Source organism: Lolium perenne, chromosome 5 (assembly GCF_019359855.2).
Source record: "Lolium perenne isolate Kyuss_39 chromosome 5, Kyuss_2.0, whole genome shotgun sequence".
Taxonomy (NCBI): domain Eukaryota; kingdom Viridiplantae; phylum Streptophyta; class Magnoliopsida; order Poales; family Poaceae; genus Lolium; species Lolium perenne.
Genome location: NC_067248.2, coordinates 114,995,682 through 115,010,813, shown reverse-complemented (window position 1 = coordinate 115,010,813; position 15,132 = coordinate 114,995,682). Strand labels below are relative to the sequence as shown.

The 15,132-nt window shown below is 43.5% G+C and overlaps 2 protein-coding genes across 4 annotated transcripts; one reads left to right on the top strand and one right to left on the bottom strand.

Annotated features, from left to right (window-relative positions):
* The first annotated feature begins 2,125 nt into the window (after positions 1-2,125).
* Positions 2,126-6,437, top strand: LOC127299690 (zinc finger protein STAR3). 3 transcript variants are annotated; one of them, XM_051329705.2, is made up of 2 exons: positions 2,126-2,627; positions 4,841-6,437. In XM_051329705.2, the coding sequence occupies exon 2, from the start codon at positions 4,950-4,952 to the stop codon at positions 6,393-6,395; it is 1,446 nt and encodes a 481-aa protein (XP_051185665.1). In that variant the 5' UTR covers positions 2,126-2,627; positions 4,841-4,949; the 3' UTR covers positions 6,396-6,437. The 3 variants fall into 3 exon arrangements, with proteins under 3 accessions (XP_051185665.1, XP_051185663.1, XP_051185664.1); XM_051329703.2 differs by having other exon boundaries at positions 4,832-6,437; XM_051329704.2 differs by having other exon boundaries at positions 2,127-2,627; positions 4,904-6,437.
* A 2,052-nt stretch (positions 6,438-8,489) lies between these two features.
* Positions 8,490-13,919, bottom strand: LOC127299689 (serine--tRNA ligase). The gene is made up of 10 exons (XM_051329702.2): positions 13,645-13,919; positions 13,484-13,554; positions 13,233-13,394; positions 12,679-12,784; positions 10,303-10,496; positions 9,823-9,926; positions 9,560-9,743; positions 9,281-9,460; positions 8,952-9,173; positions 8,490-8,866 (listed from the first exon to the last, which is right to left on the bottom strand). The coding sequence occupies exons 1-10, from the start codon at positions 13,775-13,777 to the stop codon at positions 8,852-8,854; spliced, it is 1,371 nt and encodes a 456-aa protein (XP_051185662.1). The 5' UTR covers positions 13,778-13,919; the 3' UTR covers positions 8,490-8,851.
* Positions 13,920-15,132: the final 1,213 nt, after the last annotated feature.

Below are 15,132 nucleotides of genomic sequence, written 5' to 3'. Positions count from 1 at the left end.
GACTTCACCACCAAATGTGTCGTTCAGAAGAATTCTCATTGGTCCCAAAAAGCATCATGGGATGCTTTGTTACCGCGTATGGATTTGATCCAATTGACGCAAGGATCCGACGTATTTTGTTGGAACCTCACTGAAAATGGCATTTTCTCGGTAGCTTATGTGTATAATGCTTTAATTCAACCTAATGTTTCAGTTGATAATAATAATAAAAAGTTGGAAGATGAAGATCCCGCTTAAAACTAAGGTGTTTATGTGTTCAACGTCGAGGGATAATTCTCACCAAAGATAACCTTGTAAAACACAATTGGCGGGGATGCAAAATGTGTGTATTTTGTCATCATGATGAGACTATAAAACACCTTTTCTTCTAGTGCAAATTTGCTAGATCTATATGGTTAGCCATCAGATAGGTTCTACCTTATATCCACCACGTAACATTGCAAACATATTCGGCAATTGGCTTAATGATGTGGATCCTAGGTTTAAGCTACTTATTAGGGTATGAGCGATTGTCGTTATTTGGTCGCTTTGGTTATGTAGAAATGACAAGGTTTTTAATAATAATAAAAATGCTTCTCTTATGCAGGTGATCTGCCGATGCACCGCTACGCTCGTTTGTGGTCGCCTCTATAGTGTGTGGAGCATCCCGATCTCTTTATGGAGATGTCCACACGATTGGAGGATATGGTGAGGGATTTTTTTTTTCAACATGGATCATCGCATGATCTTTGGATTGGACTTCCTTTGCCTTAGTCTTTTTTGGTTCACTCTTCTGTTTCTTGGAGAATTAGACTTTTATGGTTGCAACTTGTAGATTGGTACGGATGTATGCATCTCAGTTATGTAAATAGAGGGTGTAACGTTTAAACTTCTAAGTAATAGAACATCCATTATCAAAGAAAAAGTCGCAGTTTTTCTAAATACGTAGATATTTAAACGCATTTTCAATAATAAAAAATGTGATCGAGAGGATGGACGGACATTTAGCTAGCCTATGTACGTATCTGGCCAAATTATTTTCATTTTTCAAAATTTTCTTCTTTGGGCCCACCTGTCATGTTTTTTGCGGACAAATTTGCTCATGCAGTCCGTTTTCCTCCGCGCAGCCGGTGCGACGCGATGCCATTGTCAGAGCAACTCTAACATAGCCCCTATTTATCGGAACCGAAAAAAGCGAGTTCAGTCTCCCGAAAAACATTTTGGTTGCGGATTTAGCGATGGCGCAGAACAGAAACCGAAACGGTGAACCAAACTCGATGAAATCAAACGTCGCGGGAAACCAAAATTTGCGATCGCACTCGATTTCATCGAATGAAGCTAAATTTGTTCATAATTTGTACAATTTAGGCAAAATACATCACCGGGCAAAATACATTACGATCTAGGCACCTAAATTTAACTGGAATTAGTCCCCGGAGTGACTGTACTGTCACCGGGGAGCTAATGTTGTCGGCGGAGGGTTTTTGCTCGCCGGTCTTCCTAGGAGACGAGGACCGCCGCCACTTCGACGACCGCCGTCTCGGAGGTGCTCCCGCACGCTTGAGGCGTCCCGGCGGCGGCGTCGTCGTCGTCGCCGTGCGGGGGCAGCGCCGGCAGAGGAGGGCTGCACGCCGCAGCAGCGGGCGACGCATCGGCTTCTCCTTCCGCCGCCTCCTCCGCGCGCGCAGCGACGTACGCCATCATCTCCAGCCACTTCCTGCCGGCCCTCTTCCACGCGCCGATGGAGCGCCTACGCCTGGCGATCTCCGGCGACGCCCGTGCACCCGGCGGACGCCGAGTGCACCTTCCGGCCCCGCATCGGCCACCTCCCCTACCCACGCGTCTAGCACGCGTCATTCCGGAGGGAGGGGAGCTGGCTGAAGCGGCGGCGCGGCTTCGGAGCGGCCGGAATCGCTCGTCGGAGCGGGGAACTGGCGGCGGCGGCGGGAGACGAGCGGCGGAGGGGAGTAGGGTTTGCGAACTGAACTCCCCTCCGCGAGCCCTTTTAATACGGAGCGGTAGCTTGATTTCTCGGACCCCTGAACTTCGTTTACGGGCCGGCCCATGTTTTCAGGCTTTGTTCTGCGCGCATTTCGATCCGAACCCGAAAAGTTTAGTTTCGACGGGCTTTTACGGGCTCCCGACCCGCACACTCATCAGAGAGGTCAAACCAGCTTGAGTAATTAAACACTTCTTCTCGAGCAGCGCGATCGAGAGGGAGGCGCAGCAGTCCTAGCATTAATCAAACAATTTACGCCACAATTATTTGCCGGCGCGGCCACTGGCTAAACAAGACGATCCCCCTGCCCATCTCGATCTTGGATTCGAGCGATTCTGCCACTGATTTTAAGCCAGCTCACCCATGTAGTCCCGTTTCTTGGTTACTTCCTTCTCCTTCCTCTCCTGGCCTCTCCAAGACTCCATTGTTCCTGGAGATTAATTGAGGCGTTCTCGCCGATGAGCGTCTCCTGCTGCTCTTCTTTGGGTACTAGGTGATTTCCGGCAAGATCCAGGTTTCATGCTTCCTAACTTATTGTTGACGGAAGGGGTGGTCTGTTCCCCTCTTCTCAGAGATCTTGCTTGGATTGGAAGGGCAAGGGGAGCACTCTTGGATTGGAATTGGATGTCTTAGTGGTCTTGGATCAAAGGTATTTCCCTTTGAGGTCTTGCTGTGATTTCTACAGCGTTAGACATCAATTCTGTGTTTTTTTTGGGCTGTTCTGAACCAAAGGTTGTGTCTTTCGGTTTGAGATTACCCTGAATGTTTGTTATCTTTTCACTGTTCTGGCTTAGCTTGCCGTAGGTTGATGTGACGGTTAACAAGCAGTGGTCACTCTGATTTGTTAGTTATGTTCCTTTGTATGGTCAAAATAGCTTGTTCTGTTACATGCTGAAGTACAGTTCCGAGTTTGTACCCCATTGGTGTTAATTGTTATGTTTAATAAGGATCGCCCACTTCAATTGTGATGCCTATTTGTTTATCTCCTGTAGCTTGAGTTGTGCTAGAGTGCCGTTCTTTAAGGTGTGGTGTGAGAAGTGTGGCTGTTCTTTGACGAATTTGTAACAAAACTTTCTGAAATGACTTCTGTTTCCAATAATAATTTGCGTTAGGGTAATCCACACATTTGCCTGGCTAGATTTATAGTTTCTACAATGTGTTTATTATCTAATAATTTTTATTTTTTTTGAGAAACATAGAGTATCACTGAAACATGTTCCATTGTCAAAAAATGCATCAATAAAATTTTGATTCGGCCGTAAATATGTAAAAAGATGAACAGAAAATCTTAGCGAATTATTATTGCATAGGGCGTAATCTCCATTTAGCTCCAAGTAATGGTAAACTATATAAACTTATCACGTAGCTTTAGAAAACTTGCTGTAGGCTTGTTTTTTCCTCCTTCAATCGCTGCATGGTACCTTGACCTCGTGGTTTCTCACTCTGTCATTCTCTTTGCCCGTTCCTAGCTCATGAACCAAAAGCCTATAGGGTGGACATACGTGTGAATTGATTATGAGGGTGTAGGATTTACAAGTTGCTGCAATGTGGAGTTGGCTAGATGCATCATAGTGTCCCCGCAAAAGAAGAAGAAGAAAAAGAGATGTACCATAGTTTCTGCCCTTGCAAAGTATCACAAATATGTATCAATTCTGTGAAGAGTTTTTCTTTGTATTATGTGCATACTCTTAACTGAAACACAATGTTTAAATTCTGCATTGTGATGTTTTGCTGCCGGACTCGCAGTCTTTAGTTTTTAACCATTTAAGTCCTTCCCACTGAGAGCCTATGACTATTTACTTGAGGGAAAACAAACTATATCTTTTCCATTGAGGATGCCTGCAGAAAGAACATAATTACCACATTGATTCCTAATGTCGTTGCATATAGTTTTAGCATGGGTAGATAGAGTGTTGGGGTTTTGGGGTTTGGCTTATCCGTGAGCAATGTATAGTATATACAGGGTGCTGACTGTGCATCGTAGTGGTAGGCCCTGCCTAGTATAAGCATAGGGGAACTCATCTGCAGTTTCAGTTTCTATTGTATTATGTTCGATCTCTAACACTTGAACGGAAAGTCTTGTTCTGTTATTGTGCTACGCAAGGTTTTCTTGTCGATACTTAATGCAAGCTAGTGATACTGCTTGGTACATACAGAAGAATAAAAATGCACCTAGTTTAGTGATTTTCCCCAAAAGAGAGTCGTGTCATATCCATCTTGTGGATTCCGATGCAGATATCTAGAAAAGAAAGTTTTGGTTGTCAGTAAGCGTTAAAGTTTTGTAAACCTTTAAGTAGACACCTAGTATAAGCTCGGAACTGATACGATGCGGTGAAGCCAGACTGAGTTGAACACGTCTAAGTAGAGTTGTGTCCGCGATCGATTTTAGCTTGTTATAATGCAGTGCTTGTCGATGAATGTCCACCATCAAGATTTCTCAATATTTGTTTGATCAGTTTCAACCGTTCCTTTTCTATTGCTTTAATAATATAATAATACTCCCTCCGTTCCACTTGCAAAAACGTATTATATTAGAGAACAGATGAAGTAGATTTGAACAATTGAACTAGGGTATTCCTAGCCCCCTCTTCTTCTAAATAAGTATTTAGTACAACCCAATTGGGTGTTGCAAAAACAAGACCACATAGTATTTCTATTCTTGTCTGAGTTCTGGTTTCCATTTAAATTACACTTGAGAAACTGATTATTACCATTAAATCTATGAGTTTCTATAAACAGTTCTGTCCTCCGAAGACGGATTTGTGTAGTAAACATGAATTCAGAAAATTTTAGGGTGGTTTACGTTACAAATGCTTAATTTTCTATAAATTTTGTCCACTCAAATTGCTGCAGTATGTACAGGTTCAATCTTCAGGTGTAGAATGCTCACCAACTGACGTTGTTTGGCTTCAAATATCTAAACAGGCTACATTCTCCTTATTTCAAACACGTGGCTCTATAGAAGTTGACGATGGACCGCGGCAAGAATATCATCCAGGAGGAATCTGCAAACTTCAGCTCATGTCCTCTGATTTCAAACTACCAGGGCAGTTCAGAGAATCTGCTCCTTGACATGGGGATCCAACATCCCTTTCCAGCATTTACCTCACCATTGGATGCTGCACCATCCGCCAGCATCCCACACATGGATTGGAACCCGGATACCATGCTTGACAACCTCACATTTATTGAAGCTAAGATTGGGCAAGTAAAAAATGTTATCCGTTCAATGGTTGGCAATGGTGGCCAGTTATGGACTGAACCAGGGCAGCAGCAACAACAACAGCAGGTCAATGCAGACCTGACATGCCTCATAGTTCAGCTCATCTCTACTGCTGGGAGCCTTCTCCCGTCACTGAAGAACTCATCCTTTTTGAGTCACCCCCCTGCAGGGCAGATGGTTAATCTTGCTGGCACAAGCTCAAACTCGAATCCTAATGCAGCCGTCTCTGAAGATCACAAGGAGGAATTGGGTAGCCCTGACTACGAAGAGTTCTTCACGGGATTGACTGATGGTGCTGTGGAGGGTATTGACATTGAGAATGTTGTTGTCAAGGATCACGATGTCAAGGATGGCAATGAAGGCGGTGAGGCTGGCATGGATGGAGATAGCCTACCGCCGGGCTCGTATGAGCTCTTGCAGCTAGAGAAGGATGAGATCTTGGCTCCACACACACATTTCTGCGCCATCTGTGGAAAGGGCTTCAAGAGGGATGCGAACCTGCGGATGCACATGAGAGGGCATGGCGACGAGTACAAGAGCCCTGCCGCGCTGGCCAAACCACCTAGAGACGCGAGCATGGACCAAGACACCGTCGTGAAGAGGTACTCATGCCCGTTTGCCGGGTGCAAGCGGAACAAGCTGCACAAGAGCTTCCTTCCCCTCAAGACGATTCTGTGCGTGAAGAACCACTACAAACGGAGCCACTGCGAGAAGAGCCACACCTGCAGTCGGTGTCATGCCAAGAAGTTCTCCATCATGGCTGACCTGAAGACACACGAAAAGCACTGTGGCCAGGTTAAGTGGCTGTGCTCTTGCGGCACAACCTTCTCAAGGAAGGACAAGCTCTTCGCACACGTGGGGCTGTTCAAGGGCCACACGCCGTTGTTGCCGGTGGACGAGCCCGAGGCCGCAGATAAGGTGGCTCACGCAGGAGGCCATCAAGAACCAGCTAAGGTTGAAATCTCCATGGGTAGTAGCTTCATGTGGGGTAACTCTTCAGGCAATGGCGGTGAGCCGTTAGGTGTCAGTGGGCTCGACGGCTGCAGCGACGACTTCCTTTGTACATCGAATTTTGGCTCCTTTGGCTTCGGTTTGGGGCAATGCCATGGGTTTCCAGAAGATCAGTCCGAGGGGTTATTCCAGATGCTGCCTTCGGACCACTACCAAAGTGGTGAAAAGAATGGGGAGAGCTAACATCCAGACAGTTCATTCTTCACCCCTAAGTTTCAGATGTAGTACCACTAGTCCTGGTCTTCAGCAATCCTCCCTCACGCTGTAGAATAGTCCCTTTGTTCTTCATGGCATGGCATTGTACTTGGCTGATGGTTTTTCGTATCTTATATGTATTTATGTACTACTCCAGTGTACCATCCTTCCTAATTCAATTTTTATCGTCATTTTGCAATTTGCATTAAGCCCTTAGGTAGTTTGATGCTGAGTTGCTGACTTGATATTTAAGGATCGGGATACCATATAACATGTGCAATTTGACAGGTTTAGACGAGTTACTTGAAAGTCACATTTGTATATTCATCCTGAAATGTTCTTTCAATATGTATACATGATCTCGCTGGGTTCTACATAGATAGCGCAACTAAAATTAGCTATCGAATTGTATTACTGAAAAGATATGCTTTATGAATGGCATGAAGTACATAGCGAACTCAAAGACAAGCGACTGAGGATAGATGCGAGGGATGAACCCTTGCCACCTGTCATCTAAGATAGCATTCCGGTGTCAGGGGGAGGGAAAGCTCAGGTGGCGGTGGCAAGGCAATCAACATCTGGATGCAAAAGCTGGGCGCCCAATGGAGGTCAAGGATGCAGCAAAGCAAAAGTTGGGTGTTCATAATGAGGTGCTCCAAGATTCTTACCTAGGTATGCCCACTAAAGTTGGTCGCTCTCCTATCATCACATTCGGATATCTGTATGATCGTATGTGGAAGCGGGTCAATGGAAATTCGGATCGTCCTTTATCGAGAGCTAGGAATAGATGAGGAAACTTACAGCAAATCAATGGTGAAGTTTTGAGAGTGAAAAAAACAAAATGCATCTGAGATGCCGGGAATGGCTTTTATCACCTAAATCTATGGGAGTTATGGGCTTTAGAGACATGAAGGTTTTTAACCAATCTATGTTGGGTTGTCAAGGCTGGCGGCTGCTCACAGACCCTACCTCCTTGTGTGCATGTCCTAAAGGGATGCTACTACCACCATGGTGACTTGTGGAGTGCACCTTGCCCACGATCAGCGTCTTTTACACCTGGAGAAGCTTGATCTATGGTAGAAAGCTGATTCATTTGGGTGCCAGATGGGGTGTAGGTAATGGATCCTCGATCAGAATTGCACGAGACAACTGGATGGGACTAGGCCAGCGATGTTACGCACCTTGACGCCACTGACTGAAGGCCAAATTCGCTGTCATGGAGTGACACCCGGGTCTTTGAAGAGGCAGTTGCTGATCAGGTTCTGCAGATTCCTGTTAGTCTGCGGGGGGTGGCAGGGGGCGGGGGGGGGGGCAGCATGCGACGGTCTTGGCGGTGACATTACGGCATGTTTGGGTCGGGATGCTTGCAACAAACTGAGGGAAGAGGGTGGCACTATCAATCCCCTCTGTATTGCTGTGAAAATTAAGGCCTAGGTTGAGTTGATTTTGACATCTATCTAAGCCTACGCATGTCCATATACATGAGACCATTCGAGCAGTTTCTTGTCTCCGCCGCCAGAAGGTATGCTTTAACTGAACGTAGATGCTGCTCTGTTTTCTTCTTCCAGCGGGATGGGGTATGGTGTGGTTATCTGCCACAACATGGGCGAGTTCGTTGCTGGCATTGGCCACAGCTTCCCTGGGCTCACCAAGGTCTGAATGGTTTCATTGTGGGATCTAATTGGCTCTCGGTAATTCAGAGAATCAAGACTGATGAAAGGGACCGATCTCTGTTTGGGTCAATAATCCATGATATAAGATGTTGGCAAATCGCTTCTCCAGTTGTTCCTTTCATCATGTAGGTCGCGCACAACTCTACAACGCATGGTTTAGCTCGTTCTAGTGAGTTTGGTTGTATGTCAGTGTGGCGTGGTGTGCCCCTGGGGTTTCTCCAGTGATCAATTTGTAATGACTCTATCTCTGGTTGATTAATAAAGCACACGACGTTCTCTTAAAAAGAACATCTGGGTTTGACGGCTGGTGTGGTGATTTTACCTTTTTTTTATCTCTCTTTGGTACCCAAGTATAAGTGAGTTATACACATCAGCCTGATAACACCAACCATGACAGACAACAAACAAATTAAGTTCACAACACTTGACACTACGATAGTAGAGCTCTCTAAGAACGATTAATTAGTTCAATACAAGTCATGAAAAACAATACTACTCCCTCCGATCCATAATACTTATAGGGGCTTTAGTTCAATTTAGTCCAAATTTGAATTAAAGCTCCGACACTTTTGCGGATCGAAGGAGTAATATACTTTGCCCTAACTTGTGTGCAAATATCCTGGATTGCAATATTTTGTAACCAAAACATCCAAAAATGGGGTACCCAAAACTTTAACATCAAGATCATGCTACAAACAACCCACAAACTAATAAACGGACGCATCATTATCTCCCCGATGGAAATAAGTTTCGGTTCACCCCTCTTACAGCTCAAGCTGCATTACCCTGTCAGTAGATAACGGAATTACGCTCAGATGTTTGATTTAACATGTTGCCTTGGGAAACTGGAAAAGCAGAGGGAGAAACATACCTTAGGTTTGGACTTATTGGGTTTGGCATCACTAGCTTGTTTGCTATCAAGAGGCCGCTTGAAAGGAAGGAAATCTATTCCACCCATCAATGGTTGCAATACCTTTGGCACTTCAACACCATCCTCCTTCTGATAGTTCTCCAGAATACAGCAAAGGGTTCTCTCAGTTGCAGTCAGGGTAGAATTCAGCATGTGAACAAACTGCTTGGATTGCTCGTCATTCTGCGATACACGTTAGTGGTGATAACTGATCAGACTTTGATCGACATTAGGCACAAGTAAATCAGAGCGATGTCATCTAGCAGTATCCATTCTAAACAATATCCTACCTTTTTCTGGCCATAGCCTATTCCAAGTCTCCTTGCCTGATAATCTGTGCAATTTGAACACGACACCAATTCTCTGAAGGTTTTTGATGCAGGGAACCATGCTTCCAAATCATACTTTTTAGCTGCGGCATCATTAAGAGCACCAGAGACAATCGAAACTACTTGATATGGTAGGCCAATCTGTAGGATGGACATTTATACAAATGTTTAGACATGCAAGGAACACATAGTCAAGCATATAAACATGGTGTTAATGTTTGCATAGCTTTGGATAGGTACCTCCTTATAAAAATCTTCTGAATTTTTTATCATCTCCTCATGCATTTCCCAGGATTCATTGTCGTTTGGACTTGTCACACAGAACTGTTCGATCTTTTCAAACTGGTGGACTCTGAAGATGCCGGCTGTGTCCCTCCCATGTGAACCAGCTTCTTTCCGGAAGCAGGTGGAAAACCCAGAATATCTAAATGGGGAAAGTTTCTTATCAGCTTACTAGTGCATACTGACTAAAAACAAGCTACCTAAAGTTATGCATTGCTCACCTAATCGGTAAATCACCAGGATAAATTCGGTCACCTAGATGATAAGCACATAGTGGTTGCTCAGATGTAGCTATGAGATACTTATCCTCACCGTCACCTGTTACCTGCCAAATGAAACTAATGGTCATGAGCATACTGCATATTATGACATGTAAATTTGTTACAACAAATAATACTGGTGAATGTCATTAGTTCAAATAAAAACAGATCGTTACGAACCAGTGTACTAACAGTAATCATAATATAAACACCTTAATCGGAGAACAATTACTGGTCTGTATACCAGAATGCTAATTTAATGAAACTGGGTAATGCTTACTGAAAAGCTGTGAACATACAATGGCAAACTGACAACAAGAGAATATGTTACCATCCCCTGAGAAAGCATTGGAACATGGCCTAATATTCCAATAAGCAAACAAATGAAAGTACAGTTGCTCAACATCACAATATGCAAGAAGGGGTGCTCTTTGGACTTACCTTGTAGAGCTCCTCGTCAAATTGGGCCAACTGGGCACATTTTCCCATAATTTCCTTTCTCATGAAAAACGGAGTTTGCATCGGTGTGAAGTTTCGTCCTCTTAGGAATGCTAGCCCAAAATTTATCAACGCCTGGTTCAGGAGGACACCATCGCCCTTCAAGAAGTAACCTCTTCCACCAGCTACATCAGCACCTGCAAACATTGAGTGCGCAATGAAGTATGAGGGTACCTTAAAATTAGTAGAGCAACAGAATACAGAAATAACCATGGGTTCCACATATCAAACAACTCTAGGGAGCTTGTGCTATCATGGGGAAAAAGAGAAGGTTACTAAGTTTAAATATACATGCAAACATAAAAAGGTTGCCACTATTCTGGTGGTAAATTTGATGATCTGGCATTCCATACAACGGTACAGAGGAATTCAAGGACAATCTATCAATCCCATCACATATATGTAACAAGGTGATTTACCAACTTTCTTCAGGATCTATGAGATGACTGCAACAGGGAAGAAAATGCAGTACAGTCCTCTATCAATTATACCACGGAAAAGGAAGAAAAAACAGGGTTAGCAAAGACTGTAGATTAATAAAAAGCAGTACTCGCTAGGATATATAGGAACAAACAAACACGGCAAGAGTATAGAAAATGTAGATTTCAAGCAGGTGTATCTTTCCTCCAGCTCTTAACCGTGGATCTATTGATATCAACAACTAAAATATTGAGTAAATACATCATGAAAATATATCTTACGGTTGATCTATTGATATTGATTTTGGTATCGTAATTTTTCGTGTTCATGTATATTACTCCCTCCGTTCCTTTTTATAATGCCTATTGTTTTTTCGCAATTGTTTCAGAATATAAGAGGAAAGCTGTGTTTTTTTGCAAATAACCCCTTCCACCGATTTGTTTCCGTCCAGAAAATCTGGAAAGAATCTGTTCACGTTGAGAAAATCTGGTATGCAATCACGTAGAGAAAATCTGGACGTGAGATTAGGAAGGAGTAGATCAGGCACGCGTCTGTTAAGGAAATAGAAAATACAGATCACGTGAGATTAGGAAGGAGTAGGCCGCGTAGGGAGCAGATCACGTCTCCGATCTGTTTCCATTTTCCTTTTTTTTCTCTCAAATAGCGCTGGGGGTTTTGTGTCAATAAATTTGCTTGCGCTAATTTCCGTGCCAAAAAACAATAGGCACTATAGAAAGGAACGGAGGGAGTAGTATATATAGTTATATACTTGGTCACTAAAAATCCTTGACTTCTTTACTCCCTCTGGCCCTAAATACTTGTCGCAGGTTCAATGAATCTAGACAGATGTTAGCCCACATTTTGCCTAAATATGCTACAAGTATTTAGGGCTGGAGGGAGTACTACATGTAGATTTGTCAATGCAAACAGCTTGCTTGAACTGCAAGTGAGTTTTTTTTCTTATGACTAGCTAAATGTCCAAGTGCTGCTATGGATCTATAACATAAATCCTATCATGTGGCACATCAATCTCTGTACAGATCTATGGAAACAAAGCTCGCCTGGAGGTAGAAAAAAAATGCAAAAAACATGGAAATAAACATGATGCAGGGGGTGGCAAAGCTCCCAGTGGCTTAACAACTGTCTGTCAATCTGGGAGCTTGCCCTACGGCTTGTCAACACTATTGTCTCAAGTCTCATACTCATATACACAAGGTCAAAGACTTGAGGGCAACAAAATTCTTTCGCAATTGGTTATTTTTACGAGCTAATAATGGTTACTAGACAGACTATCACCACCAACTACAATATTTATAGGAGGAAAGATAAGAAAATAGAGCAAATAAGATCTGACCTACCAGATGCTGAGAACAAACCAGCAATTGGATAACAGATTGTGCGACACCAGGCACTCAAGCCAACTTGCTAATACAAAAAACTCAACAGAGCTAGCTGAAATCAGAAATTTTAGTTGCTGATTCAAAGGCTCTGTTGAAACCAGAAATTTCAGCCAAATACATAGAATACTACTCTGTATAGTCCAAGTGTCTAACATAAGACAAATTGCCAAAACAGCTACTGAAGCAATGCCCAAGCATTGTGCGTATACGCCCATAAAAAATTAGAAACGCGCTGATTATTAAAAGTCCATTAAAGGCAACCTATATTTGTAGGTTGCTATTCTCCGTAAGTTCTGAAGAAAGGTTCTTGTGTTACATAGAGGCAGAACAAAATCACAGAAGGCCATTCTAGAATGACAACCAGCACACCAAAAGAAGTAATTTATTATGCCAATAGTCGGCAGGCATAGGAAAATGCATTTCAACTTTAAATCAAACTTGAACCAAGCATTATGAAAAAGCTTATTCAACCAACGGAGGATTGGTTTTGAGCATATACCCTTCTCCAGAGCTACAATGTCAAGCATTATGCAAAGATCCACGTGATTCTTCAAGTTCCCCTCTAGTCTCCTCTCTCCCCATGTCCGCACAATAGCATTGTTTGCCTGTGAGAAGGAAGTATTAGATCAGTTGAGGTTCCTTCATATTTGATCTGTGAAGCAAAGCTCACCGGCACAGTTTACATTTGTATCACTGGGCTTAGTGAGTTAACCATCCAGAATAAGCATACAGGCAAATTCAACCTACTCCCTCCGATCTATAATAAGTGTCAGGGGTTTTAGTTCAAATTAACTTAAATATGAACTAAACCCCTGACGAGTAACTAAGACATAAAGCAGTGGTGTTTCTTGTATTATTACTATAGAATCCTAAACTGCAGTAGAAACGGTGGAAGCAGAAACAGGAGAGTGAGACCAGGTTAAATTGGCGCTAGTAGTTTCAAAAAAGAAATACTACAAGTACTCATATCTTTCACAAAGTTACCAATCAAACCAATATCCCGTTGGTTTATCTGTAGAACCACGAACTGCAATGTTTGCACTTTCAGCATACCTCGTCTTTGCTGACGGGAACAGATTCATGGACGATGTTGCCAATGGTGACGAGCTTGGCATCGAGTGTGGTCTTGGCCTCCTGTACCTCCGTTTCCTTGGCGGCCAACCTGCCCTTAATCTCTTCTGTGCTCTGTATCAGCTCCGTCGCATCCTGCTTTTTCTGCAAAGCGAAATGCCCACCGTCACATACAAAGTCCAGAGCTTCCGGAAGACGCAGGGATAAATCAAAGCCAATCTACGCGAACTTACGGCCTTGAGCTTGCCGATCTCTTTGCTGGTCTTGTTGAGCTCCTGGCGGATCTTGTCGAGCTCGAACTGCCCTGCGGCGATAACCAATCCTGGGAGTCAGGGGCCGCGGAGGCGGAGGCGCATCCGGAGGGTTTTGGGGAGGTCGCGAGAGGAGTTCTTACTCTGTCGCCACGCCTCGTCGAGGGCGATGACCTCGTCGACGAGCTCGACGGACTCGAAGCGGCTGCGCTGCGAGTTGCGGACAAGCTCAGGGTCGCCGCCCTTCTCCTTGCGGAAGAGGTTGATGTCGAGCATCTTCGCACGCGACGGCGGATAGGGGTTGGGGCGGCGACGAGGGAGGCCGGTCGTTGCTGCGGCGGACGGCGAGGGAGGCCGGCCGTTGCTGCACGGACGGCGAGGGCGATGGTGCGGGCACGGCGAGAAGGCCCAGTCGTGTGCGGGCCGGTGGGGTTTTGGATGCCTATACTCTTCGTCTTGGGGCCAAAAAAAAAAAACGTGACCTAAGTACCTAACATACTCTCTTCACAGTACTCAAAATCAAACTCTGTAAAATTTGACCAGACATTTCGGAAAATATCAATGTTTACGATGTAAAATCTATAGAATTAGGATCATCATAAACTATAATTTATATTGTATATCTTTGTTATTATGGTTGCCGGTATATTTTCTTATATTCTTAGTCAAGTTTGACTTCAACTAAACCCAAAACGCGTAGTACATAAAAATAGAGAGAGTATGTAGGTATCGATTCATTGGTTTTTTTTCCTGTTTATACATAAGTTTGTATGGAGTAGTTCGGTATTCTTTTTTTATATCGTTGGCTCTCAAGAAGTGTAGAAACATTCAAGTCAAGCATGTAGAGCGGCATAAATTGTTACAATACATAATCTCCACAAACTTTTAGTGATTGAATTATAAATTAAGTATTTTTTATATAGTTGCCGCTGATCTAGGATAACTTTGTACTAAATCAGTAACAAGTAATATGGAACAGAGAATGTCGTGTGAATTAGCTTAAAGAAATTAAATGTACATTTAGCTTGTTTAGTTCATAGGATGTGCCGTTTCTTCACTTCTGATTAAACTAGTTTATGGTTAGAAATTAAGATGTTATTAGTGAATCCCTATTATTGTTGAATAACCATGTAACACTGTATTGATAGTTGTGTGGCCCCTCCCTAGCCTTATTGCAGCATTTTTTTCATAAATTATGCAGCCATATACATATTTTTGTGTCTTCTTCATCTTAATTTGTTTCTCACTAGAAGCATAGTTGGTCTAGATGGTGTTGAATTTATAGTTTATTGACCTCTTAGATGATTACTGCATTCATGTTTCTTTCTTAAACTTATGTGGTCATTTTATTTGGTTCAGCTCAACCGGACAAGCATGAGCAGCCGTCAAATCCAACCGGAGGGTGACGTCTAGGATCCAATGTGAGCCCCCTCCCTAGCATCCTCTTTCCGTGCCTTTTCATGGGCTCACCCCTTCGTGGTGCTCAGCAAAATTAGTTAAATGCTACTGTTTTTGAAGGTTGATTGATGCATTTTTTCGATGAATGGCGCTTAATTACTCGATGTATCAAGCATTACACCCAGCCTCTATATAGCTAAGATGCACACAGCCGTTTATGAATCCAACATCCA

Coding starts and splice junctions, on each gene's coding strand:
- LOC127299689 (XM_051329702.2), bottom strand. CDS start 13,777: ATGCTCGACATCAACCTCTTCCGCAAGGAGAAGGGCGGCGACCCTGAG. Junction 12,785..13,232: donor TTCCCGTCAGCAAAGACGAG/GTATGCTGAAAG, acceptor TCCTTCTCACAG/GCAAACAATGCTATTGTGCG. Junction 9,927..10,302: donor TTGACGAGGAGCTCTACAAG/GTAAGTCCAAAG, acceptor TTCATTTGGCAG/GTAACAGGTGACGGTGAGGA.
- LOC127299690 (XM_051329705.2), top strand. CDS start 4,950: ATGGACCGCGGCAAGAATATCATCCAGGAGGAATCTGCAAACTTCAGC.